The 24,792-nt window shown below is 30.6% G+C and overlaps 2 protein-coding genes across 3 annotated transcripts; one reads left to right on the forward strand and one right to left on the reverse strand.

Moving 5' to 3' along the window:
• LOC109356122 (endoglucanase 14-like) lies at positions 4,261-7,402 on the reverse strand. The gene is made up of 7 exons (XM_019599461.1): positions 7,181-7,402; positions 6,567-6,873; positions 6,324-6,430; positions 5,900-5,986; positions 5,263-5,415; positions 4,860-5,144; positions 4,261-4,655 (listed from the first exon to the last, which is right to left on the reverse strand). Exons 1-7 carry the CDS (start codon positions 7,382-7,384, stop codon positions 4,341-4,343), a joined length of 1,458 nt encoding a protein of 485 aa, XP_019455006.1. The 5' UTR covers positions 7,385-7,402; the 3' UTR covers positions 4,261-4,340.
• Positions 20,034-23,148, forward strand: LOC109355946. Of its 2 annotated transcripts, XM_019599242.1 has the most exons (4): positions 20,034-20,604; positions 21,240-21,370; positions 22,294-23,020; positions 23,083-23,148. In XM_019599242.1, the coding sequence occupies exons 1-4, from the start codon at positions 20,392-20,394 to the stop codon at positions 23,083-23,085; spliced, it is 1,074 nt and encodes a 357-aa protein (XP_019454787.1). In that variant the 5' UTR covers positions 20,034-20,391; the 3' UTR covers positions 23,086-23,148. The 2 variants fall into 2 exon arrangements, with proteins under 2 accessions (XP_019454787.1, XP_019454788.1); XM_019599243.1 differs by lacking the exon at positions 23,083-23,148 and having other exon boundaries at positions 22,294-23,037.

Raw genomic sequence — 24,792 nt, forward strand, 5'->3', positions numbered from 1 at the left:
TAATTACTTTTATTTTATTTGAATAATTATGATGTTAAGTTTAATTTGATAGTTATTATTTGAGTTATTATTATCTTATTATTAATAATAGTTTTTGTGTATATAGTAAGTTATTTTGTCTATTTTATATACACATTTGATCAATTTTTTTGTATTTTATAATTTTTTACATGGTATTAAAACACGATTTCATCCTTCATGACTTGTACGACTAATATTACACCATTGACGTCTGATATAGTAATTATGATTTAGTTTTTATTATCTTATCTTTTATAACAAATTTTGTCAATATAGTAATTATGATATAGTAATTATGATATAGTAATTATGACTAATATTACACCATCGACGTCTGATAAGTCATTTTCATCTAAGATGTCTAGTTCTCTCCTAATTTTATAAAATGATTCTCTAGATAAGCATCTTGTGAAGATATTTGCAAGTCGATCATGGTATCAATAAACTTTAATTTCACATCTTTTTAAGCACACGGTTCCTTAGGAAATAATGGCTTATATCTATGTATTTGGTTCTAGAATACATTTTTAGATTATGGGTTAAGTTGATGGCACTAGCGCTGCCACATTTAAGGGAAATGCAACCAAGATCTAGTTCATACTCTCATAATTGTTGTTTGACTCACAAAGCTTGTGCACAACTACTTCGTGCTGCAAATATACTCTAGGAACCACATCTTCTGTCCTAAACATTGTACCATTCTACATACCCCTTGTTTCTCATTGGTCATAAAAACACAGGGTACATAGAGTGGTACAATGTTTAGAATAGAAGATGCGCTCCCTATATTCTGCCTCAAAAGTATTTAATGCAATACAAGTCTACTTTTTGCAAGACAGAGATACTAGGGCATTTCCTAATATATGAAATGTTCATTTAGTACTCTTTTGTTTATTTTTGCATCCATCAAAGTCTGAACCAGATTACCAGATCAAATCATATATGCCTCCTTTAGGGTATCATAAGTCTACATTTGTTGTTCCTTTGTGATATTTTATTATTCTCTTGACACTAACTAGATGTGATTCCTTAGGTTTAGATTGATACCTAAGATATTAGCATATACTAAAAATCGTTGACATAGGAATTACTTTGCATTAATCTATATCAAATATTTTCAGTAGTTCTTTATATTACTTGGATTGATTTTCAAAGACTTCATCCCAGATTTGTTTATTTGAAGACCAAGAAAGCAATTCAACTTTCTCATCATTGACATCTCAAACTCTACTTGCATCATATTAGAGAAATCACTACACATGGATTCATTCAAAATATAGTGTCAACCATTCCCTTTTCAAATCCTTTTAGACATAGAAAATTATTTAATATATCATACCAAGCTCTATGATCTAGTTTCAATCTATTAAGTATTTTCTTTAGTTTATATACATGATATGAGTGTTTATAATCCTCAAAATCTAGAGGTAGTTCAATATACACATCCTCTTATATATAACCATTTAAGAAATCACTCTTGACATCCATTTGATATAATTGAAAATTTAAAGAACATGTATTTGCTTAAAATAATATAATAGCCTCTAGTCTAACAATAGGAGCAAAAGTTTCATCGAAATCTATGCCCTCCTTTTGATTGTATCATTGAGATACTAACATTATCTTATTTCTAACTATTATATCATTTTTTGAAGACCCATCTAGTACAAATAACTTGTCTATTCTCAAGTCCCCAAACAACTTCTCAAACTTTGTTTCTCTCAAATTAATTGAATTCTTCTTGCATGGCAAGAATATAATGATCATCTATAGCATCACATATTCTAGATGGTTTAATTTTAGAAGCAAAAGCCATATTCAAATATGTATCATTAAGATTGAGTCGAGTAGATACTCCCTCGTTTATATCTCAAATTATGTTGACTATTGGATGATCTCTATGACTTCTCCATTCTTTTGGTAGATCATCATTGCTCTACAAGTTAAGGTATATTATCATTGTGTTTCACTCACTCTATATCATTATGTTCTCCTTCAATTGGAATATTGTTATGTGATGTAATGGTAAATTTCTTTATTTTCGTCAATCGTAAGAGTTCTCTTATTAAATATTTTGCATGCCTTACTAGTAAGAGAATAACTAAGTAATATTCATTCATCATATTTAGTATCAAATTCACCAAGATTGTCTTTTCCATTGTTAAGAACAAACATTTTTATCCAAATACATGCTAGTGAGTAATTTTATTTTTTTCTTCCACTATAAAGTTCATATGGGTTTTCTTTAAAATAAGTCTAATTAAAACATGGTTAGAAACAGAACTAGCAGTACTAACAACATCAACCTAAAAGTATTTAGTCAGAATTATATTTGAGATCGTTCTAACCAATTCTTCTCAAGCCTCTTGGAGGTGAGTGTGGAGATTAAAAACACATGAGAGCGAAAATTTTATGTGTTGACTTGCGGCTTGTGATTCCCTTCCAACTAACATGTCGTGATTCAAAAGTAGCTTGCTTACATCACTAGCATGCATTCAATGTGGTAGTATTCTAACATTCAACTCTTTTCTAGTGGTATATTGGGTTTAATGTTCCATCTTCCTCCACTAGTCAATCATTATTGAATTGATTAATAGATAATTCAAGGCTTCAATTTGGTTGGTTGTTTATGGCTGGAGTATGATGGTCATGGAGGTGGAGGAATACATCCATTCTTGGTACTAAAAACTGGGTTGTTACTTATGTTACTCACAATGTTCATCACGACTTTAAGGATTGGTATAGTAAGGACAACTTTGAGTACAACGATGATGGTGTAGCTCAAGTACAATAGTGTTGACATCAAGATGGTTGGGTCAAACTTAATGTTTATGGGCGTTGTAATGTGTAGTCTAGGTCTATTGGAGGTGGTGTTATTTGTAACCATGAAGGTCGATGGATATCAAGATACTTGACAACTTTTAGGATTAGATCTTTAACTTTAATGAAATTCATGTCAATGGAACATGGTTTAAGAGGGCATGGTGTATGCGTATTTATAATGTTATTATAGAGTCTGATTATGTAGAAACAGTTCATATTATTTCATGTGGAATACCAAGTCATTGCAAAAAGTGTCTTAGGTGGTCAACAATGTTCATGTTATACATGGTAGAGGTTGGGATGTTGAATTTCGAATTGTGCTAAGGAATACTAACATGTTTGCAGACAATATAATCAAGATTGGATCAAACGCTATAGATGACTTCAAGATATGGGAGATGATACCAATATTTGTGTTAGAAGTCCAACAAATAGATATATCCCTAAGAAATTAGTGTTACTTTGTTTTTTCAATGTATAAAAAAATATTAAGCACTTCTAAAATAGCCACACATAAAAAAACTATATATTTGAAATAAATATTTAACTATTTTTATTCAATTAAACATTATATTATATGCTATTATTATTTAATAGTGGTGTGTGAAATAACACTTCGCAAAAAAAAAACGAAATAGAATAATAATATATTATTATTAGTAGTAATGCTATTATCATTAAAGGAGAGAATGAACAACATAGGTCAACACAAACAAATGTTAGAGTAGTCATTGCAAGCATACATATTTTTTGTGTTCTTTTGGTGTGGGTCTTGCACCCTATTTATAGATTAAGCCCATTATTGTCTCCAAATTCACATTTTATTTTCATGTGCAAAATAAAATAACAATTATGCTGCATTTATTTTCCAATTCATCATTATTTATATTTGGTTTTAAAATGAGATAGTATATTGATAACATGTTTATAGCATTAAAAAAACTAATAATTCATACAGTCTAATTCTCTTTGAAAACATTTACAAACATATCTAAATAGTAATCTTGATTCTCTCCTTTTTAATTTATTTAATTTTCTTTCTTTTCTTCTTTTCTATACAAATCTATCAAACATATCAAAATATTAACTCAATTCCCACTTTTATAAAAATTGAAATTTTGAATAAAAAATAATTTGTATAATTGATATGGTTTAAATGAAAACTGACAAATATAATATATTTTTACCAATATTAACATGTATGATTGTATGACTAATATGATTATTGTGCCATACCAATTCACTGCTTATCCGATTCAACTAGACTCTACAACCTAGTTTTCAAGTCTATATATATAACTATTTAAGTAGGAATCTTATTGATATCAATTCAAGAACTATATGAAACATGATCACATTAATAATCATTTATGTCTTGCATGTTATCCACACATCTTTATTCTTTTAATATGTATACTAGTATACATTTGAAGACTTCACATATTACAATTAAGTTTTGTGATCTATAAGAACTGCTAGCAATTAGCCTATAAAATTTAAGCCAAATAAGCAAGAACACCAACCAAAGGTCCATTAACTACAGTTGATGGCTCAGCTGTTTGGTAATTATTTTTATCATCATTATAATTATCATTTCCATCTGTGCTCACAACTGCTCCTTCAAGTACATTAGGATTTGGTGCATTTCTGTTGAACCATTGGTCAAACCCACCTTTACAAGTTACTGGTGTAGCATCCTCTTTAATTGATACAATTGATGCTGCTCTATGATGAATTTGTTGTGGATAATTTGGGCCATACCCCACCATGTAACTCAAACCTTTTGGATTAGAACCCAACAAGTAATCCACCTAATTGTTATTACCACCAAAAAGAATCAAATAGTATCATAAGTTTATAAAAAATACCGTTAAAAATATAAATATGTCAATTTGTATTAAAGAAGAAGATAAATGAGCCAATATAAGATGTGTTAGGATACCCTAAAAAATACTTTTTAACCCAATATTGAATCGAAAGAAGACGAATTTCTAAGTAGAGTTTAATCGATTTACCTGAGCTTTTACTAAAGATTGGAGATCTGAAGGAGTAATAGCGCCACCATTACATTGGAGAGATGAGGAACCTTTTTCGGTTAAATATTTAGCATAAACGGACATTAAAAATGTAGCACTTGTAACATATTGTGAATTATTATCAGGAAGAAACCAGAAGAGACCCGCTGGCGTTTTAGCCACATTTCTAGTTCCTTTCCCAGCAAGGGAGCATATATAGTCTTCTCCTTCTGACTTGAACTGAGCCCAAACCCCTGATGAATCTACTTTACCATCCAAAAGAAGCTACAAAATTGTAATTGTAGTCATTGTGAGTGTTGCGAAGAGAATTGCGGTGGTTGCGATGTGAATTATTTTATAATTATAAAAATATTTTTGAATTCGATTCAATTTATGAAAGTACCTTGGCTACGAGAAGTTGTGCACCTGTGAATTTGTCATCCCAACTAAAGGTAGATCGTACACCACCAGTATCGGAGGCTTGTCCCAAATAGTCAAGGTAAGTTTTCAATTCAGTGGCACGATAAAGCCATGCTGCTGCCCATAGTAATTCATCCTGTATTAATGTGTAGGTTTTAAGGATTAAGGGTATAAAATGGTTCAAAGTTCGAGTTCAAGTTCAAATATTAACTATTAATATTTGCTTACAAAAAAACAAAACTTTATTGTATTTAGATATATATGTATTTCAAATTTGACTTGTTTTACTAGTAGTAATATCTGATTTCAAATACTATATTGTAGTTGTTAATGTACAGCATATGTTTCATTTTTTCATTAAATGTTTTTTATACAGTGGAATATAATATATATATATATATATATATATATATATATATTTTATGAGATTTTATTAATTAATCAAGGAGGGTATGAAGAACAAGACAACTTTATCATTTTCTATACATAATTGAAATTTTACCATCACTAAAAATCTCGTGGAATAACAATAAATCTATACTTTCCAAAATTGAGATATTTGTAGATTTGCAATATAAATATAATATATGTATGAGAATATACATTAATTATTGACTTACCTTATATCCACTACTAGAATATACTTTACGTGCAGCAGAGATACTATCTGAATATGAGCCTTGATGATTCTTTGCAAAATCAAATAACTGCGAAATAACAACAAATTCTTAATTATAGAAATTTTAAATTTTCCTTTAAGTTACTTCCATGAAAAAGTTAAACACTTTACATAATGGTTGATTCTAGCCCACCTTTTAAACAAAAGATGAAACCGATAAAAATCAGTCTCCAATAATGTCTCATTCTCTGTCTCAAATCAATCCTATATTGTAATGATAAGAAACACTATTTGATACAAGTGATGTCAGTCAAAATGAAATAGCATGCACCTTTTATTCTTGTCCCTTAATAAATAAAAACCACATATATATCATGTGTATTTTAAAATTTGAATAACATATATATTCCAAAATCAAATCATACCTGAACTGCATGCAATTGCAATGTGCTTGAATAGTTAGGATCCGCAGTCTTAAATGCTATGGAAGCAGCAGCAAAAGCAGCAGCAGTTTCAGCAGCAAGATCAGAACCTGGGTTTTTTTTTATCAGCAATATATTATAAAAGAAAAAATATTAGGAGAATAAGTGGTGCTCCTATCCACAACAAAATTACACACTCCAAGGGCTCCACACCCGATCCATGAACGAGAAAGGAAAGGAGAGAACCTGGGTTTTGTTCATCAATCTTATAGGCATCACGTGGTGTAGTCATATCCTCCGGTCGTTGCCAACATTGATGGTCTGAATCTGGTTCACCAACTTCTCCATATAATACGTTTGGTTCTGTGTGAGCTTTGATAAAATAATCTGTTCCCCACTTAATAGCGCTCAATGCATTGTCAAGTTCATTTTTCTCTGTAAGTTTGTCTTCAAATTCTATTGTGCTCCAAGAAAGCATTGTCATTGTAAATGCAAATGGAAAACCAAGTTTTAGGTTGTCTCCAGCATCATAGTATCCACCCACAAGGTCAACCTGTAATCCATATTTAAAAGTTGAGTAAAAAATTATATAAAAGTGAGTTCTTTTGTGTTTATTTTTATGTAACAAGAAATTTTTTATAATAAAGGATTGCAAGGGATTCTATTAAAAGATAAAATAAAAGCAAAATTCAAGTGTACAATACTTTATTTCAGATACTATATAGGATTAGAATATCAACACAAGTAACAAAAATGTACACTATATTATTTTAAAAGAAACAAGAATATACAATTATAAGGTAAATATGCATGCATGTATACATATTAAGTCAACATGGGAGCATAAAACATTATCTTACTCCTGCACTTTGACCATCAGTAAGGGCAGAATCTCCTCGCCATTGCACTCTTTGGTTAGGAGGTAATTTCCCTGATCTTTGACCCTCAAAAAACAATATAGATTTTGTGAGAGCTGATCCATAATCAGCAGCAAAAGCAACATTGTGAATTAGAAAAGAACAACAAAGAATTGTGAGCATGAAAACATAGCTAAGTGCACCCATGCTTAAAAACAACAAGCAACCCTAATGTACTCAACACCTTATTTTACAAATGAGAGACTCTTTGGGCATATTTATAGGGATTATGGGAGCTCAATCATAATTATTTTGGTATAGAATAGAATAGTCCAAATCGAAATATTCCATTTATTGATATTATATTTAGGAAATAAGCCCTTTCTAGCTCTAGCTATCTTTTTGTGTTCTAAAATAGTAAATAATATATATTTTATATGGGAAATAAATAAAATATTTAATATTATGTATCACTACTGAGTAAATTTTCCTAAATAACAACAATCAATACATTTTTAATTTATATACTATGAACAAAGAAAGTTTTATAAGGAGTATTATTAATAATGTATCAATTAGAGTGCTAATATTTAATAACATATAACAACCATCTGTCACTATGCCAAATTTGATTTTTAACTAAGCTTATTCAATAACACCTATGTGTTGAACACTGTTAAATGTAAAGCGGAAGAGAATTAACAGTGCTTATTGAAGCAAGTAATGTTAAATGGGTTATTTTTAGCAGGACCTGCACTTCATATATCTAGCCGCACTTCTTCGATAAGCATTATTAAAGGTGTTATTTAACCACACTTATTGAAGAAAGCAATGTTGCATTGTTAAATGTGTTATCTTTAACAACGCTTATTGAAGAAAGAAAGCGTTGTTAAAGGTCATACTTCACTTATTTAACACCAATTCTTCAATAAGCGTTGTTAAACGCTTGTTTTAGTGAGCGGGAATCTTTTCAGATTCAAAAACAAAACCTCACACAATAATACACATATCATTCAGTTTATTATTTCTCTTACTTTTCTTATTCTCTATAAGTTACATTTTTTTCTCTTTTGTTTTTAGTTTATCTCTTCAAACAAGTTCTAGATTTTGGGTTTTTCTCTTCAATCATAAGGTAAATCGTTATCTTATTTTAGCTCATTTATTTCTTTGTTCACCAATTGTGTGATATTTAGTTGTTGTGAAGTTACGCAGTTATTGTATTCTAGGCTTTTGGCTATGATTAACTGGTTTAGAACACATGGTTTGAGTACAATGATAAATTTTCTTTCTCAATTGCTGCTAATTTTGTATTTTCTCATAACTTTTGCAATTTGTTTAGAGATGTCATTTTTTATTTGTATTTACAGCTTGCATTGATCATTGAAGAATATAAGAACACTTTGTAAGGACTTGCACATTGGAGGAGAAAGAATGAACAATTTGCATAAGATCCCATTACTTATATATTAATTTATAAAATTGGAATCTATTAAGGTTGAATGTAGCTAGAGGTGTTGGTGATTTAACAAATCTATTGTAAATATGATGGAGTTGGAGTTGCTTGTCATGTGTTTGATAGAATGTCTGTGAGATATATTGTCTTATTTAAAAAGTAGACATTTAACTGCATTTGCTTCAGTGAATGTTGTTAAATGTTACTTTCTAAAGCACTTCAAAAAACGTTGTTGAATATAACCTTATGTACTATTGCGCTCACATAGAATGCGTCACAAAAATTATGTTAAATGACAATTTTAAACGTCGTTGTTTTACTATTCTAGCGTAGTGTCTCTAGCTATTGCAATTAGTGTCACATATATAACAACGTTCGCTTGGGCAGTGTTGTTATATGTGACATATTCTACAAAGCTCACTAAAACTTCATTGAATCTTACTCTACATTCTACTGTAATCACATAGACAACGCTCGAAAGTGTTGTTGGATAGTAGTTATGAGTGTTTGTTGAATAGCAAGTCAAAATGCATATTAGTTAAGTTATATATTTTAATATTATATTAAATTTATGACGAGGGATCCGTTTACATTTAATTTAAGTTTACAATTAATCTCAGTTATTCATTTTCTTAAATCCAACAGACCAAACGAGTGACTGAAATAAATGATGAGAGAGAAAAAGAGAAATCTTAAATAAATTTTAAGTTTCACATATTTGATCCGTTGAATTTAAGAAAGTGAATGACTGATATTAAGTGTAATTAGTGTAACTTAAATTGAATGTTAATGAATCCCTCTTCTAAATTTATATATATGAATATTATTATTTGTAACATACAACTCAATATTAAAATGGTTCAATAGCTTATCATGATACAAGCAACTATGAAGTTAAAAGTTTGAATCCTTACTTTGTCATTTTGAAAAATATAAATTCTTTTTCATGCACAAAGTGGTTTTAATAGTACAACATGATACATTTTGACTGAAGTTAATCAGTATTTTATGGCTTTGACCGTTTAATTACAAGCATGTTATATATAATTCTCATACCATAATGATATTGGAATCGATTAATCGACTTACCAATTAAATTGATTGTACAATATTTATAATCATGTCCATAAGCTAGACTTGTATTATGGAAAGGACAAATAAATTCATAATCACATGTTTTCAACATGCCAAAGATATAAAAATAATTTTACATCCAAAATCATTAATATACAAGATTCTCTGACTTTATAGATCATCGAAGAACTCCTATTGAACAATCTAAGACCACACTAACCTCTGCTTTATCAATAGGAAAAGTCTCAACTTCACTATACTTATCGACTAATTCTAATAGTATCAGTAACCTCCAACTTCTTATTCTTTATCTTTTATTAAACAAAGTCTTTTAAGAGTTTTTATCTCTAATTATACTCAAAACTTATTTTCTTCATATCTCAAAACACTAAAATTGACTTCACACTTGCTTTTAATGCTTACACAATAATTTTCATAATCCTATAATTTACTTGATTTTTCATTGTCACACTTAAATATTTATTTTAATCCTTATATAAGGTTTATCAATGATGTAAAAACTGTACCGTACCGATCGGTTCAACCGAAAAATCAGTGAACCGGATCCCTAACCGGTACAGTATAAAGTTGAACCGGCTAAGTATCAAAACTGGTCAAATCCGGTAAACCGGCCGGTATTTAACTAAACCGGCCGGTTCATACACATATTTTTTGTTTTTGAAAAAAACTTAAAAACTCATTACAAGGTGACTCATTTTTTCAACCCTTATTCAACACTTCAAGCAACATGCTTCCAAGACATACTTAGATTACACTTTTAGGTTCATAACATTCGTGTGTAATCTCAGTGGCATTTGTCTAATCTTATAATATTGTCTGAAGATATGATTTGGTGGAAAAATATAATAACGATATAAGACAACTTTGACTCCTTGGTGTTAAATGTTAAAACTCAAAATTAATTGTTTTGTAGAGTGAGTTACGAACTTGTGTCATTTATTTATATTTTGCAGTTGTTAAGTGATACTTTTATATTCATATATGTTTTGTAATTTAGTCTTTTGATTTGTTAAAGACGTAAAGTTGTTTGTTTATGTGAATTTTTGAGTAAATTATAAATATGAATTATAAATTTGAGTATCAACCTATTTGGAATTTTTTGTTATAGGTTTATATATATATATTTATATATATATATATATATATATAAGTATGTATATCCGATTTAACCAACATACAGTTTAATTACTAAACCACCGATTAAACCATTGTACCACTATACCAGTACCCTAACCGGTTTGATAACCGGTACAGTTTTAACATAGGTTTATCATACCACTTAAAACTTACTTATAGGAAATTATTGGGCAATGGCGTGGCACTAAAATCAAGACATTTTTCTCTTGTTTTTAATGAGTTTCATTTTCTAGGCAGATTTTCTTCCATGTTACTGTGTATTTTGATTGTACCCCAAATTTTTTTATAGCAATTTTTTATAACTATAAAATTGAATTTTGATTTTTATAAAAAAGTAACCACTAATTAATTTATAAAATTAAAAACTAAATCCACCAATTTAAAATTTCATATGAAACCATTGGTAAAAATAAATGACTGTTGATTATGATTCAAAAATAAATTGGTTCTAAGACATTTAAAAAATTATTTTTTCAAATATATTCACAAATAATTTATAGTTGAGTAAAAATATTTTATTTAGCTTTAAAAATTAGCAAGATGCCCTATTTTGGACAAAAAAAATCATTTCTGATTCTATGAAATCCCAAAAAGTTACATAATAACCATAAATTGATATAAAAAATATTTGATCCTATAAAATCACAAAAGTAATAAGGATGTCCTTTTTATTATTATTTTATTAATTTTTTTTTCCTGGAATTTAAAATTATTATGATTTTTCGTAAAAACAAATTAGATAGGACAAAATTAGGTGTTCACTATTGAGGATGGAAAATAAATAGATTTGAATTTGGATTCTAATAGATGAAAAATCACCCACCAATCCATATAAATCTATAAATACAAATTTTAAATTATCTAATCCATTCATATCTAAAGTATATGGATGAATTTAAATTCATTCATGAATCAAATTTAATTGATTTGATCAATTAATATCTAAATCATTTGATTTTTTAATTAGAACTAAAAACACTTTATAATAAAATCATTTCAAAACCCACAATTTCAATAAAACATTTTATGTTAAAAAGGTTCTTTTTAAAAAATATTGTTTAAAAAACAGTTTTTTTTAATAAAAATTATCATTGTTCAAACAACAACTTTCTTAAAAAAAAACACTTTTTCTTAAGAAATCACTTTAATAAAAGCAATTCTTTAAAAAATAATTTTTAAAGAGAATCACTTTTAAATATCATTCTTTTAAAAAGGTGATGTTTGGAACTTTTGAAAAAAAATCATTTGCGCAAAATTCTAAAAGAAAATGACATTTAAGGTTCCATGTGTAAAATTTTTAATGGAGAATTAGATATACTATGTATTTTAGAACAAATTTATATTATTAATCACACCACATCCACATGTCCTACCATTAATCTCGTCCTTCTTTAAGTAAGAAAATTAGAGTTTAGATTGTAACGCCCCGGAAATCATTTCATAATTACTATATTTAATCTCTTGGAAAAATAGGTAATTTTTTTATGTAACATATAACTTACAAATCATTTTTTTCCATTTTATCTATTCTCTTTCAAGACGTCATATTTTCAAACCTTTGCAGAAATAATTTCTTAATACTTCAAATATAATTGAACGAAACCTTTTTTTTTTCTGAATACTTCTCATTAATCAATTCTTGAATTTTTAATACGTACATCATGATTTACAAAATACAAGGCCTATTCTTCGCCCCTAACAAATACTAAAAATAAAAATAAAAATAAAATAATGTTGGGGCCGTTGGCATTACAAAAGTACCCTACACAAGTTCCCTATCAAAAGAAAGAAAGGAGCTCCTAGACTATTGGTGCACTTGAAACCTCACTTGGGTCTTCCTCAATCTCTGAGTCTGAAGATATCTCTATAACCTCCATCGAATCCTCTATGCAAATTAACTCTACATAGTCATCGTCCTCTTTCTCCACCACCTCATCTAATGTCAATCCATCGAAGGATTCGAGGTGTACCCCCTAGGCCCCGGTGAAGTAGCCATGCCTACTCCTTCCGTCCCTCTTGGCGTTGAGTCAGTAGATGAGAATCTTGGTTGGGGCCAGGTCCTGACAACCTCCAATCTACCTCGTACCTCAGCTGGTGCGGATGGACCGGCTGGTATAGACCTTCGCTCTGGTAGGGTGAATATTCATATCATCATGCATTGTCATAAATTTCATATCTCATTTATCTCCTGATTTATTCTATGTGTTGTTTGTCTGCTTTAAATGAAAAAATATGCATGAATGACGATTGTTGACCTGTGACCCTCCACTAAAAAAATTTGATATAGAATAATAGCAAAAGACATTAAATTTTACAATTGTGAATTAAATTTGGTTTAATAAAAGTCTTTGCTTCATAACTACTGTTGTATGTACCAAATATGAGTAACTTGTGCCAAACACAATAAGAGTTCTTATTTAAATTGACAATTGCATAAAGACCTTATTTTTCTTTCATGAGTGCATAATTTTCTATGATAGTACATTCTATAACCTGATTTGTGACCTTTTGAAGATTGAAGTTTGTTTGTATGCATTAAAATGATAGAGGCAATTATGACTTTTTCATTTGATCTTCAATCGCTTGATATAAACATTGAAATCCCATTAGTTGCCAACTTTTGATCCAAAACTTCACTCATTTTTCATTGCTACTCAAATGAGGGTTTTGGGATAAATTTTATGTTTGGTTGAAGCAATGGGAAAGGTAAAAATGCCATGTTTAGTAAAAGAATCCATAAGAAGGTGAAAAAGAAATTTTGTTTATCCTTTCTCTTTTAGAAAATCATAAGAATGAATAAAAAATGAAAAAAGGTATACTAAAAGAGAGATGATTGTAAAAGTATATTGAAAAGAAAATGATTGATAAAAAAAGGATCATATGTTAAAGTAACGCTTATTAAGACAATTCTAATGCTTCAATCAGATGTCTAAAAAGTTTAAGTATTTTAGGAAACAATTTAAGCCTTTTGAATTACCCTTTCTTGGTCTATTCCACCTTAAATCATTCACTTCGGTTATATTACAATCATTTAAATATCTCTTGATTTTTGCAAGCATTCGAATACAGTTAGTGGTGATTTAGTCTATGATCAAGCTTATGTAATTTAATTCATGAATTTTTTTGAGTGAAACACTATGACCTTTAAACACAAGAGAGTGATGAGAGAAAAGTAACCCTAATTCATGCAGCTGTTATGATTCAAAGATTTAGCTTGAATTGAATTTCTTTGTGATTGTCTTGTCTTTACGTCTGGATTATTTCAAAAGTATCATGAGATTGCTTGTTATTTTGGGTCATGGTTTCTATATCCTCGTTCATACATGATTGTAAAAGTTAGACATAATACTTGCTTGAGGACAAGCAAGAGATAAGCTTGAAAGTATTCGTCGCTCGGTGATGACCTTCTTCTTGAATGGTCAAGTGTTATACAAAACGAGTCACAATGCTATACTCCTCAGATGCGTTGATACAAGGGAAATTCAATTAATCATGACTGAAGTACATGAAGGGATTTGCATAACTCATGCCAATAGGGACATGATGGCGAGAAAAAATCTAAGAAGTGGCTACTATGGGACCACCATGGAGGCAAATTGTGTGGGTTATGTCAGGAAATGTAAGAAGTGTCAGGTGTACGCTGATAGAATTAATGCACCACTTTTCCTGTTACAGGGTATGGTCGCCCCATGGCCTTTCTCAGTGTGGGGAATTGACATGATCAGGCCCATCAATCCTAAGGCTTCTAATGGTCAATGATTCATTTTGGTGGCAATTGACTACTTCACCAAATGGGTGGAAGTAGCATCATACAGTAGTATCACTCAAAAGGTTTTTGTCAGATTCTTCCTAAGAGAGATCATTTGCAGATATGGGTCCCACAAAGGATAATCACTGACAATGGCACTAATCTCAATGTTGGCAAAGTAAAGAAGTTGTGTGACGCATTCAAGATCCAACATCACAATTCAACCATGTACATCCTAAGATGAATGGGGCAATTGAAGCGATGAATAAGAATGTCAAAAAGATAGTGGCCAAGATAGTAGAAAACTACAAGGATTGGCACGAAAAGTTACAATATGCTTTACATGCATATCGCACCAACATTCGATCAAGTACTAGGGCAACCCTATTTTCACTAGTGTACGGGATAGAAGTTGTTTCACCCATTGAAGTAGAAATTCCCTCCCTAATAGTCTTGATGGAAGCAGAGCTAGAAGAGTCAGAATGGGTCTAAGCCAAGTATGAGTAATTGAATATGATTGAAGAGATAAGGTTGACGACCATTTGTCATGGGCAATTATATCAAGGTGGAGTGGCGATAGCAATATTGTGAAACCCAAGCCGGACATCAAACCAGAAGAGGTCTTATATTAGGTTTAACTGGTTTAAACGATTAAATTGTCCGATTAGACTGGGTGATTTCATATGTAATTAATATTATTTAACTATAAATATATAATTATATATAAATGTAAAATTTATATAATAATAATATGTATAATAATATTAAATTAATATTTGTTTATATTTTTTGGATCAAGGTAAAACAAAAGATTAGAGTAGTGTTCTATTTTTTTTTAAATTTTAAGTGAATTGTTTGGTTTACTTCCCTAGTTAATGTAGTTTAACCGGATTTAACACGGTCAGACTAGAATTTTCCCAATTCAAAGTGGTCCAACCCTCATTCGGTTAGGGCTGGAAACCAGAGTCGTTTTCAAATCCTCTCAGAGGATGAACCGATTGCATCGTCCGTTCCGATCCGGTTTTCACAACACTTTGCGAGGGTTTTTGATAAAAAGGTTCTTCCTATAGAATTCGAATTTGGGGCTTTAGTACTTAAAAAGTTCCTCCCAAATTAGGAGGATGCTCGTAGAAATGGGTCCCAAACTATGCAGGCACGTACATTGTCAAGAATGCATTCTCAGGGGTGCTCTGATCCTACAAAACATGGATGAGAATGTTGATAAAGTAGTAATGAATTAAGTTATAATAGAAGATCTTCCATAACCTTTAGCTTGAAGGCATCCATAAGATAAAGAGATATTTTGCATCCTGTTGAATGGTAGAAGAATTATGAAAAAATTGCAACGAATGTGTTGAACTTAACTTATAGTTCATTTGGATGTGAACGTAATTGAAGTACATTTGAGAAAACTAAGTAAGTAGCTTAGTATTAAGTTTTAAATGATTGTACCTTGAAAGTGTGAAATGAAACTAACATTCTTTTTATGAAAGAAAAAAAAAACAAATTCATGCAAATAGGAGGAGTAAAGTTGAGCATAAGAAATTGCAAGATTTGTTTTTTATCAAGTACAACCAAATACTTAAAGAGTGCTTTGACTTCCATAATTTAACTAATATTATGAAGCTAAATGACATTGATGATTGTTGTAACGAGTGACTAACTAGAAGAGTAGGTGAAGATGGAGAAGTAGCTGAAGATGATGAACATTGAATAGGTAGCAAAAAGCATATGCTTCTGGATCTAGGTAGTAAGTTGCATATGTTTTTTGGTTCTAAAAAGAATATGATAGAGACAAACGATGGAGATGATATTGTGGTTGAAAAGGTTTATAATTTAAGTAGTGGAGTAATGGATTTAATGAAGAAGAGTACCTTGATAATACTAGTAATTACTGAAGAGAGACTTAATTTTTATGTTATGAAGCTTAAAGCTTGATTTATAATAAATTTACTTTGAAGAATTAGAAACTTGGATTTATGTTTTATTACATTTATTAATGCTTATTTTGGTTATGTATTTAATTTGATATATTTTAATATTTTTATATATTTATATATGTAGGCTATAAATTAGTTATAGCTGCTATTTCATTACCCTTATCCTACTACAGCATTTGTGTTAATTTGCATATTTCAAATTGACTTAATATTATCACCACAATCACAAGTGGCCCTACATATTAATTGTCAACCGACAGATATGTTTGTGCATATATTGCATAAGGTTTTTTTTGTTTCTCACGTGTATTCTCGCATTGAAGACAATCATGTCCGAGTCGGGAATATCCACAGGTATGTGGGGCTAACTCTCCCAACGAACATTTTTTTCATCCACAAGACTCGAACTCGTATTCTTACTTAAGGGGAATCAAGCATGTACCACTTGAACCAATGTCCGTTGGTATATATTGCATAAGGTTCACCCCACTTCCTCTCAATCTAAATCCAATCTCTTCACTATATATTATCCCTTACATCTTCCAAAAGATAAAACTTAATTCTTTGCATAGTAAAATAAAATTCATCTTAAATTTTATATACTCATTATAAACTTCACTATCATTATGGAGATTATAATGTTATTGAAAAAGTTTATAATTTAAATTCATCCTCTATAAAATTGTCACTACCATTATATCATTTATTTCTTTATTTCATCTTTCTATATTTGATATTACAACCTTAATTATTATGTGATTTGTAAAATTAAAAGATAATCTTTAAAAATAATAAAGATTTTTTTTACCGGACTAATACAATAAAGTTGAAATTATAAGAGATAGATTAAATGTATGATTTAGTTATGAATTTGCATATAAAACAATAATAAAATATGATGTATAATTACATATATCATAATCTCACAAGTCAATCCTCTTAGAAAATTTGTACCAAAAAAATCCACTCAATTATGTCAATCCCACTAAATTATAAGCTCTTGTACATTATTTTAGCATTTTGAACCAATTTAGTGGTTACATTTACAAAACACATTAGCTTATTAGTCATGAGCTTGTTGCTTTTCAACCTTCTGCTGACTTTCCAGCTTTTAGCTACATTTTCGAGCTTTAGTCAGTTTTTTAGGCTTCATTGCTTTTCTACAAGATTTGTCAAACATAGCCACTACAAGTTAAATTGCTAGTAAATTTTAGTCATCAAAAAGATCTATTTGATTACCAAATAAGTATCAAGAATGATAAATGTTGTTACCGTAGCATGCAACAATTATAAATGACACGTAATAATACTTACTGACTGAGTCACGATCAAGTCGCTCTCTTTAAGACGTTTCGTGGCACTGCCAAAAATGTTCAAGCAGACTATCAACCACGCCGTCCCCAAGATAAAACAGCTCAGATCTCTGTTATCGAATTCTTACTGCACTGTAAGAACCGATCTCGACTACCCCCACTCCAATATGGCTATCAGTACCAATTCTCGAATCCTCACAATATGACTACTTGGGAATTTCGAGAATTGACACTAGTAGTCATATTGGGGTGGGTGTATTCGAGATCGGTTCTTATAGTGCAGTAAGAATTCGAAAATAGAGATTTGAGCTGTTTTATCTTGGGACGGCGTGGTTGATAGTATGCTTGCACATTTTTGGCAGTGCCACGAAATGTCTTAAAGAGAGCGATCTGGTCGTGTATCAGCCAGTAAGTATTATTTCGTGTCATTTATAATTGTTGCAAGTTACAGTAACAACAATAAATATAATAGATATTTTAATATTTGTGAACTCATTAGATAACTACTTTTCATAAGTGGTGATCATTACAAATTTAATAGATTAAATTGATATTTTACATTAAAATAAAAGTAACATTATATGCCATCCTGATAGTCAAAGTTAATGTTATAAAAACTAGCTTAGCTACTATTGTGTTAAAAACTAGGATAAATTGATTCAACTCGCCTGGTTTAAGTCTATGATTATTCAGACCAATCGAGTCAATCAAATTAAAAAAATATCAAAACGTATATTTTCTGACATATGGTAATAAAACTTTCTTTGTTTTGTTTGCTTAGATAACTCAAGATATAATTTTTTTTTTAAATTTGGAGTATAAAATTATTAAATAATATTTGATAGTATTTTGATTTTTTAAGGTAAATTAAGTCAAAAGATGTAAGAAGTTACCATAGTAACTCAAACGTAATACTTTAAATGAATCAATCCGAGTTAAATACAAAAACATAAAAATGTTTAGTTTTTATTTATTTATTTTTGAGATCCAAATATCTTATGTTTTTTCGCCAGTTTCACCCAGTGTAATAAAAACCGTACCGTGCCGGTCGGTTCAACCGGAAAACCGGTGAACCGGACCCTTTACCGGCACGGTATACTATTAAGACCGGTCGTGCAATAGAACCGGAGTAAAATTGTCAAAACCGGGCGATTTTGATGAAAACCGGCTAACCGGTCAATTATTTCTCAACCGGCCGATTCACTGTTATTAAGAGAAGGCAAATGAAGAACATGTTATACCATTTATTCTGAAATCCCTAAGTCTAAGACTCTAAGAGGATATGAAATCCCTAACCTTCCACTCCATAGTTGTGTTCCACTTTCCTAAAAGAAAAGATATTTATGTTTATTCTCCATCTTCATCCAATTCATAGTTGGAAAACCGTGAACGAAAAAAGAAGGTGTTGACATGCCATGTATCTTTTCCATCTTCAGTACTTTAAACAATATTGTAGAAGAATGAGAGAAAAAATTCAGAGTCTCACCTTCCTCCACGAGAACTAGAGTCTTCTTCTCTTTCTCCAAAGTTTTTCAAGTTGATTATCTCGTGCACTGTGGCACTTTGCAGAGATTATATGATATTCACTATCCAGTTTTTAATATCACAAGAAAAAATAGGTGTAGTGGCACGGTGCAGAGGTTATGTGTTCCTATATAACTTTCTTTTATGAGTTTATGTATTTGTATAGATTATATATTACAAGATAATAATAGGTGTAGTGGTCTAGAGAAGTTATAGAACCTAGGTTTAGAGAAGTCATAAATTTTGGGTGTTGTGACAGCATGGTGAACTGCCCAAAAAAAATGGGATTTTTTAATAGGATCAAAAAAATATAGAAATTTTATTTACTCTTTCACTGAATTTTTTAAAGTGTAAGGTTTATAGTACAATTAATAATAAATATAAGTATGTCTATTTGGTATAACCGGCATGCGATTTAATTACTGAACCACCGGTTGAACCACTGTACCACTATACCAATACCCTGACCGGTTTGATAACCGGTACGGTTTTAATATATTAATTTCCATTTCCCCACAAAACAGTATGTTTTTGATATATTAATATTTTTTTGGGTAAACTATTGATATTTTGATTTTTTTCTTAATAAATTATTACTTTATTAATGACGTCATACAATATTCAAAGACAGTGATGAAATTTGTTTTGTAACTAAGGAAAACAAAAAGAGAGAAAAAAAACTTCCATTTTTCCTTCATTTTCCCAAACTGAAACAAAAACGCTGACCCAAATCCAAGAACATTCAAAAAATCCCAAATTCGATCAGCATATTGCATTATCTTGAATCCCAAATCCACTAAACACATTCTCCAATCTCAATTTTTTTTCACTTTCTGAATCAACTCCCCTGTTCTTCAACCGTTTTTCAACAATATTCGCGAAATATCAAATTTTCACATTCTGAATTCCAATCCGATTTGATTTTTGTCCAATACCCATTTGAATTCGCGCAAAAAAAAGGATAATCTGAGATGGGTTTTGGTTTTTGATTCGGTAGAAAAAAGATGGAAAGAGAAAAGTGGAAAGAACATAAGAATAATAATGGGTATTATGATGAATTTTTGTGTGATGTAGATCGTGACGCACCCAGCAGAGAAAATAGCCTCGTGATTCCTTCTTCGGTTTCTTCATCTCCTTCTAGACCACTTGGCTATATAGAACATCATGTTTCCAAATTCGACACTTTGGCTGGCATTGCAATCAAGTATGGTGTTGAGGTACATTTTGTCAATATCAATTTTTATTTGGGATTTACATTGGGAATAAAGTCTCACATCATCTGTCGTATTCTATTAGTCCGGCTTTATTCGGGTGCTTCCCTTATTGTCAATTGGTTTTTGAAATGAAAACTATTTCGATATTTTTGTAATCTTGTGGTGGGGATGTTGGGAAGTGAGTCACATGTTGTGTGCCTCATCATTTGGGTGCGGTTTATATATCTGTTGACTTATTCCTCTTATTGACAATTGATTTTGCGATGAAAACTTCACAATTTATGTTAAATATAAGGGATGTTTCTCTTTTTGATATGGTGTCTTTTTGTAGTGTTTTGGTTTGTAACCCTCATCTATATAGGACCAAAAGAAAGCTGACAGAAACTTTAAGGAAAGGTTATAGGAAGAGATATTAATATGAATGAAAGGTCTTATTCTTTGGAAAAAGGTTTTTGATGTTTTTGTTACATGATCTTATTCTCAAGTTTATTAATATCATTGCTGATGACCCCTCTCCAATACTTCAGAGAGAAGGAAAACATTGTGCTGGATTCTTTTTCTTTTAGTTCTTTTTGCAATTTGAGTTACCTGATGAAGTTACAATTTCTTCTGCTATTTTTTGCTTTTGGAAATTGTAGGTTCTTGATGTCAAAAAGATGAATGGCCTTGTTACCGACCATCAAATGTTTGCGCTTAAAACTCTCCAAATTCCACTACCTGGAAGGCACCCTCCATCTCCTTGTTTATCAAATGGTTCCAGTATTACAGGGTATGTTTATCTCTAATTGATAAAGGAACAAAAACATTAATAAAAAAAGCTGGGTCTTATCCTTTTTTGTTTTACTTTTTCAAATATTTGAAGAGCGTCTTGTATGAATGAATAAAAAACGGAGACGGATTTTGGTTTGTCTACTTAAATTGGAGCTTTCAAAGGGAGTTGGATACAATGAAATTACATGGTCTAAATTTTCTATATAAATAAGTAGATTCAAGTAACGGGTTTTTAGATTATATTCACAGTTAGTGTATAAACTTCACATTATTATCAAACTAGACAGTGCCACATCAATGATATCATTATGGAAAATTAACTTTTTTGTTTGTAGTAAAGGCTTTTATTGGATTTGTAGTAACCTAGTTCCAGCTTTAGGTATTCATTTTTCCAAATTCCAATAGGGCTTAATATTGGATTTAGGTACAGGAGCTGTTATGTGATGCTTCGATAAAATTAGGCAATGATTTTGACAGTTAGGTTTGCATAGTAAAATGCAATGAAACAATGTAAAATCAGGTGATGATAGTAGTCGGTCGTAGGGAACATCAATGGTGGAGATACACTATAGATTTCATCCAAATTAGTCTAGTAGAGGATCTTGCTTTCAAAAATGCTATTTAAGAATTGCATGGCTGAAGTAATATTATGCTGCCATGGCTCTGGGCTCTGAGCCTTGTAAGAACTTTGTTATAGTCTGTTATTTGTATTAATAAATTTCTGCAGTTTAAAAGGAATGAAAAAGAATCACACTTATGTTGCATTTTCAGAAGAATTTGTCCAAGAAAATATATTTATAGTTTTCCCTGCGTCTTCTGGTTTCATTACATAATTTGTTTTTAATATCATTATTGCTGATTGATTTGTTACCAATTCCCATTTTAATTATTAATAGCAATGAATGGTGGGTGTCCCTTCAGGCTTGGTAACTCTGGTCACAGTTCACCTGATCATGCACACCGCGAACTGCTTGAATCATTCCAATCCTTGAGAACGAAGTCTTCTGAGCGGAAGGTCTCCCCAGCTATGAGCTCTTTACGGGGTTACTATGGACTTAAAGGGACCTCTAAGTCCTCCCAGCACGTGCCTAAGTCTGACCGACCTTTGAGTTGTCCCCGGAAATCTAAAAGTTTGGTCAATGTAATTTTGGAAGAGATTATGGAAAAGTCTGATACTGAACCATCTGCTGGAGCCAGGGAGAGTGAGTCTGATAAGTGGAATGGTAAACTCGTCGGTAGGCGTCAGAAATCGGAAGCTGACTTTACCAGGATACCAGAATTACTAATGAGGCCAGATAATAGCAGCAGTGGTGGTCTTCCATCAAGAAAAGGAAAGGGCTTAGCTCTGAGGCAGAACGCCGCTAGCCGTACTGTATTGGCGACTGATTCTGAATCAAATGGTTCGAGTCTTCTGCCAATAGGATCGGGGGAAGCTTCTCTAACTGATGGATCATCTGGTGTGAGGAAATCATCAAGCACATCAAGTTTACAAGATCAGGATAACAATGTCTCCTCATTCATTTGGCCAACCTCAAGGTGGAATTTGAAACCAGATTTACAGGCCTTCACAACTGCAGCCATCGGAAAACCAATCTTTGATGGCTTGCCTAATCCGATAACTGGTCGAAAAAGTAAAGCTGCACTTGATTAATATATATAATTTATCAGATTATGGAATCATTTGCTGTGAATGGGTAGATAATATCGGAATAGGGTACACCAATGTAGAAGGAAAACAAAAAAATCAGAGATTAAATTTTATTTCTCCTTGACCGTAAAGGAAAAACGCAATATGGTGTGACATTTTTATTCCTTCAAGTATAATGATATAACATTTCTCTCCTTGAAACTAAGTGCAAACGAATCTCATTCTATATTGACCTCCCTTGAAGTATGCTTTAGTTCTACTTGGCATCCATCACTATTTAGGCGTATGAATGTAACAATGACATTAACTTAACATGAGATTGGTGTAATTTCTTAAATACAAAAGGAGTCGGGTGTGATTAACCGAAATTTAAATGAAGGTCAGTGCAATTCCCGCACCTTTATTTGTTTTTGTTGGTCAATGGCTATGGATAAACCACCAGAAAAAGGTGAATCTATGACTTTGAACCTTATGAAGATCTCCTTTGAGGATAAGGGTCTCGCACATGTGGAATTGTTAGGTGGGAATCATCAAAGAGTACAGTGAAGAATGACAATATGTTTTTATTATAACACTGATTATAAAAAGGTTGGGTTTAATGTTTTAGAAGGAGAACCATGAGTGATATTTAATCATTAGGTTGTCATTACTATTTGGACTCTAGAATTTGATTCTACAACAACAATAGTGTAAAAAATGTTGGTATGGATAAGACTATGAACATGTTTTATTTAACTTATTTTTTATTTTTACCAAAAAATATAAAACTTATAAAATTTCAAAATAATAAAAATAGCATAAAGGGAAATTTGATCATTTTTGTGATTTTATATAGTGAAATCAATGTTTTACTCATTTATGGGTATTTTGGTAAATTTTAAGATTTTTTAGAATCATAAATGTTCTTTTCCAAAGTATATTCTATTAGTTAGATGTTCTAGAACTAATTTTATCTTTTTTAAATATTCGATTCTTAACCAGAAGTTAGAAAATATTTGGGTTACAAACCGTTTTATTTTAATTGATTTATTGATTTAGAAAATAATGAATAAAATATTTGGAATTTTAACATTTACCCATTTAATAAAAAATACTTATAAGTATAGCCATCATTATAAACAGAAATAAAGAAGAGAGTGGGCATTCAGGGAGTAGAAGGAGACAATAAGAAAAGAAGAAAGAAGGAGAAGTATAAGGAAAAGAGAAAAAAAAGGAAAATAAATAGTCTTGTTATCTCATATTATGGCAACAAATCATTAGTGAATGATTGTGTCATAGAATGTAATCATTGCCCTAGAATTCTGTATACTAATACGATAATATATTACATAATTATGTACATTACAGATTGGTCTATGTTGTTAGTGGCTTTTTTTATCATTGGCCTTTAATGTGCTGACATTCCTAAATTATGTATCTGTCTACTACAACGAATCTCCCAATATGGCGCCTTCATGTGGCATTTGAGGTATTTCTTATTTCTTTTCTCTTTTCCAATTATTTTAATTCATGTTTTTAAGAAATTTTAGTTTTTTATGATAAAATATTTTTTATATAGTAATAAATAAATATTTTAAATTATTAAAACATTATTTAATAATATTAAAAATATTTTTATTTAAACTAACAGAATTTTTTATTTTTTATTCTTATTTTGGGAATTTAATATATGTCTTGTGTCGTATCTTGCTTTCTGCTTGTAGCTGAGAAATTGATACGATTATTCGTATTTCATCTGCTATTTATCGAAGTGGAAAGTCGATTAACGACCA

This window comes from Lupinus angustifolius, chromosome LG09 (genome assembly GCF_001865875.1).
Source record: "Lupinus angustifolius cultivar Tanjil chromosome LG09, LupAngTanjil_v1.0, whole genome shotgun sequence".
Taxonomy (NCBI): domain Eukaryota; kingdom Viridiplantae; phylum Streptophyta; class Magnoliopsida; order Fabales; family Fabaceae; genus Lupinus; species Lupinus angustifolius.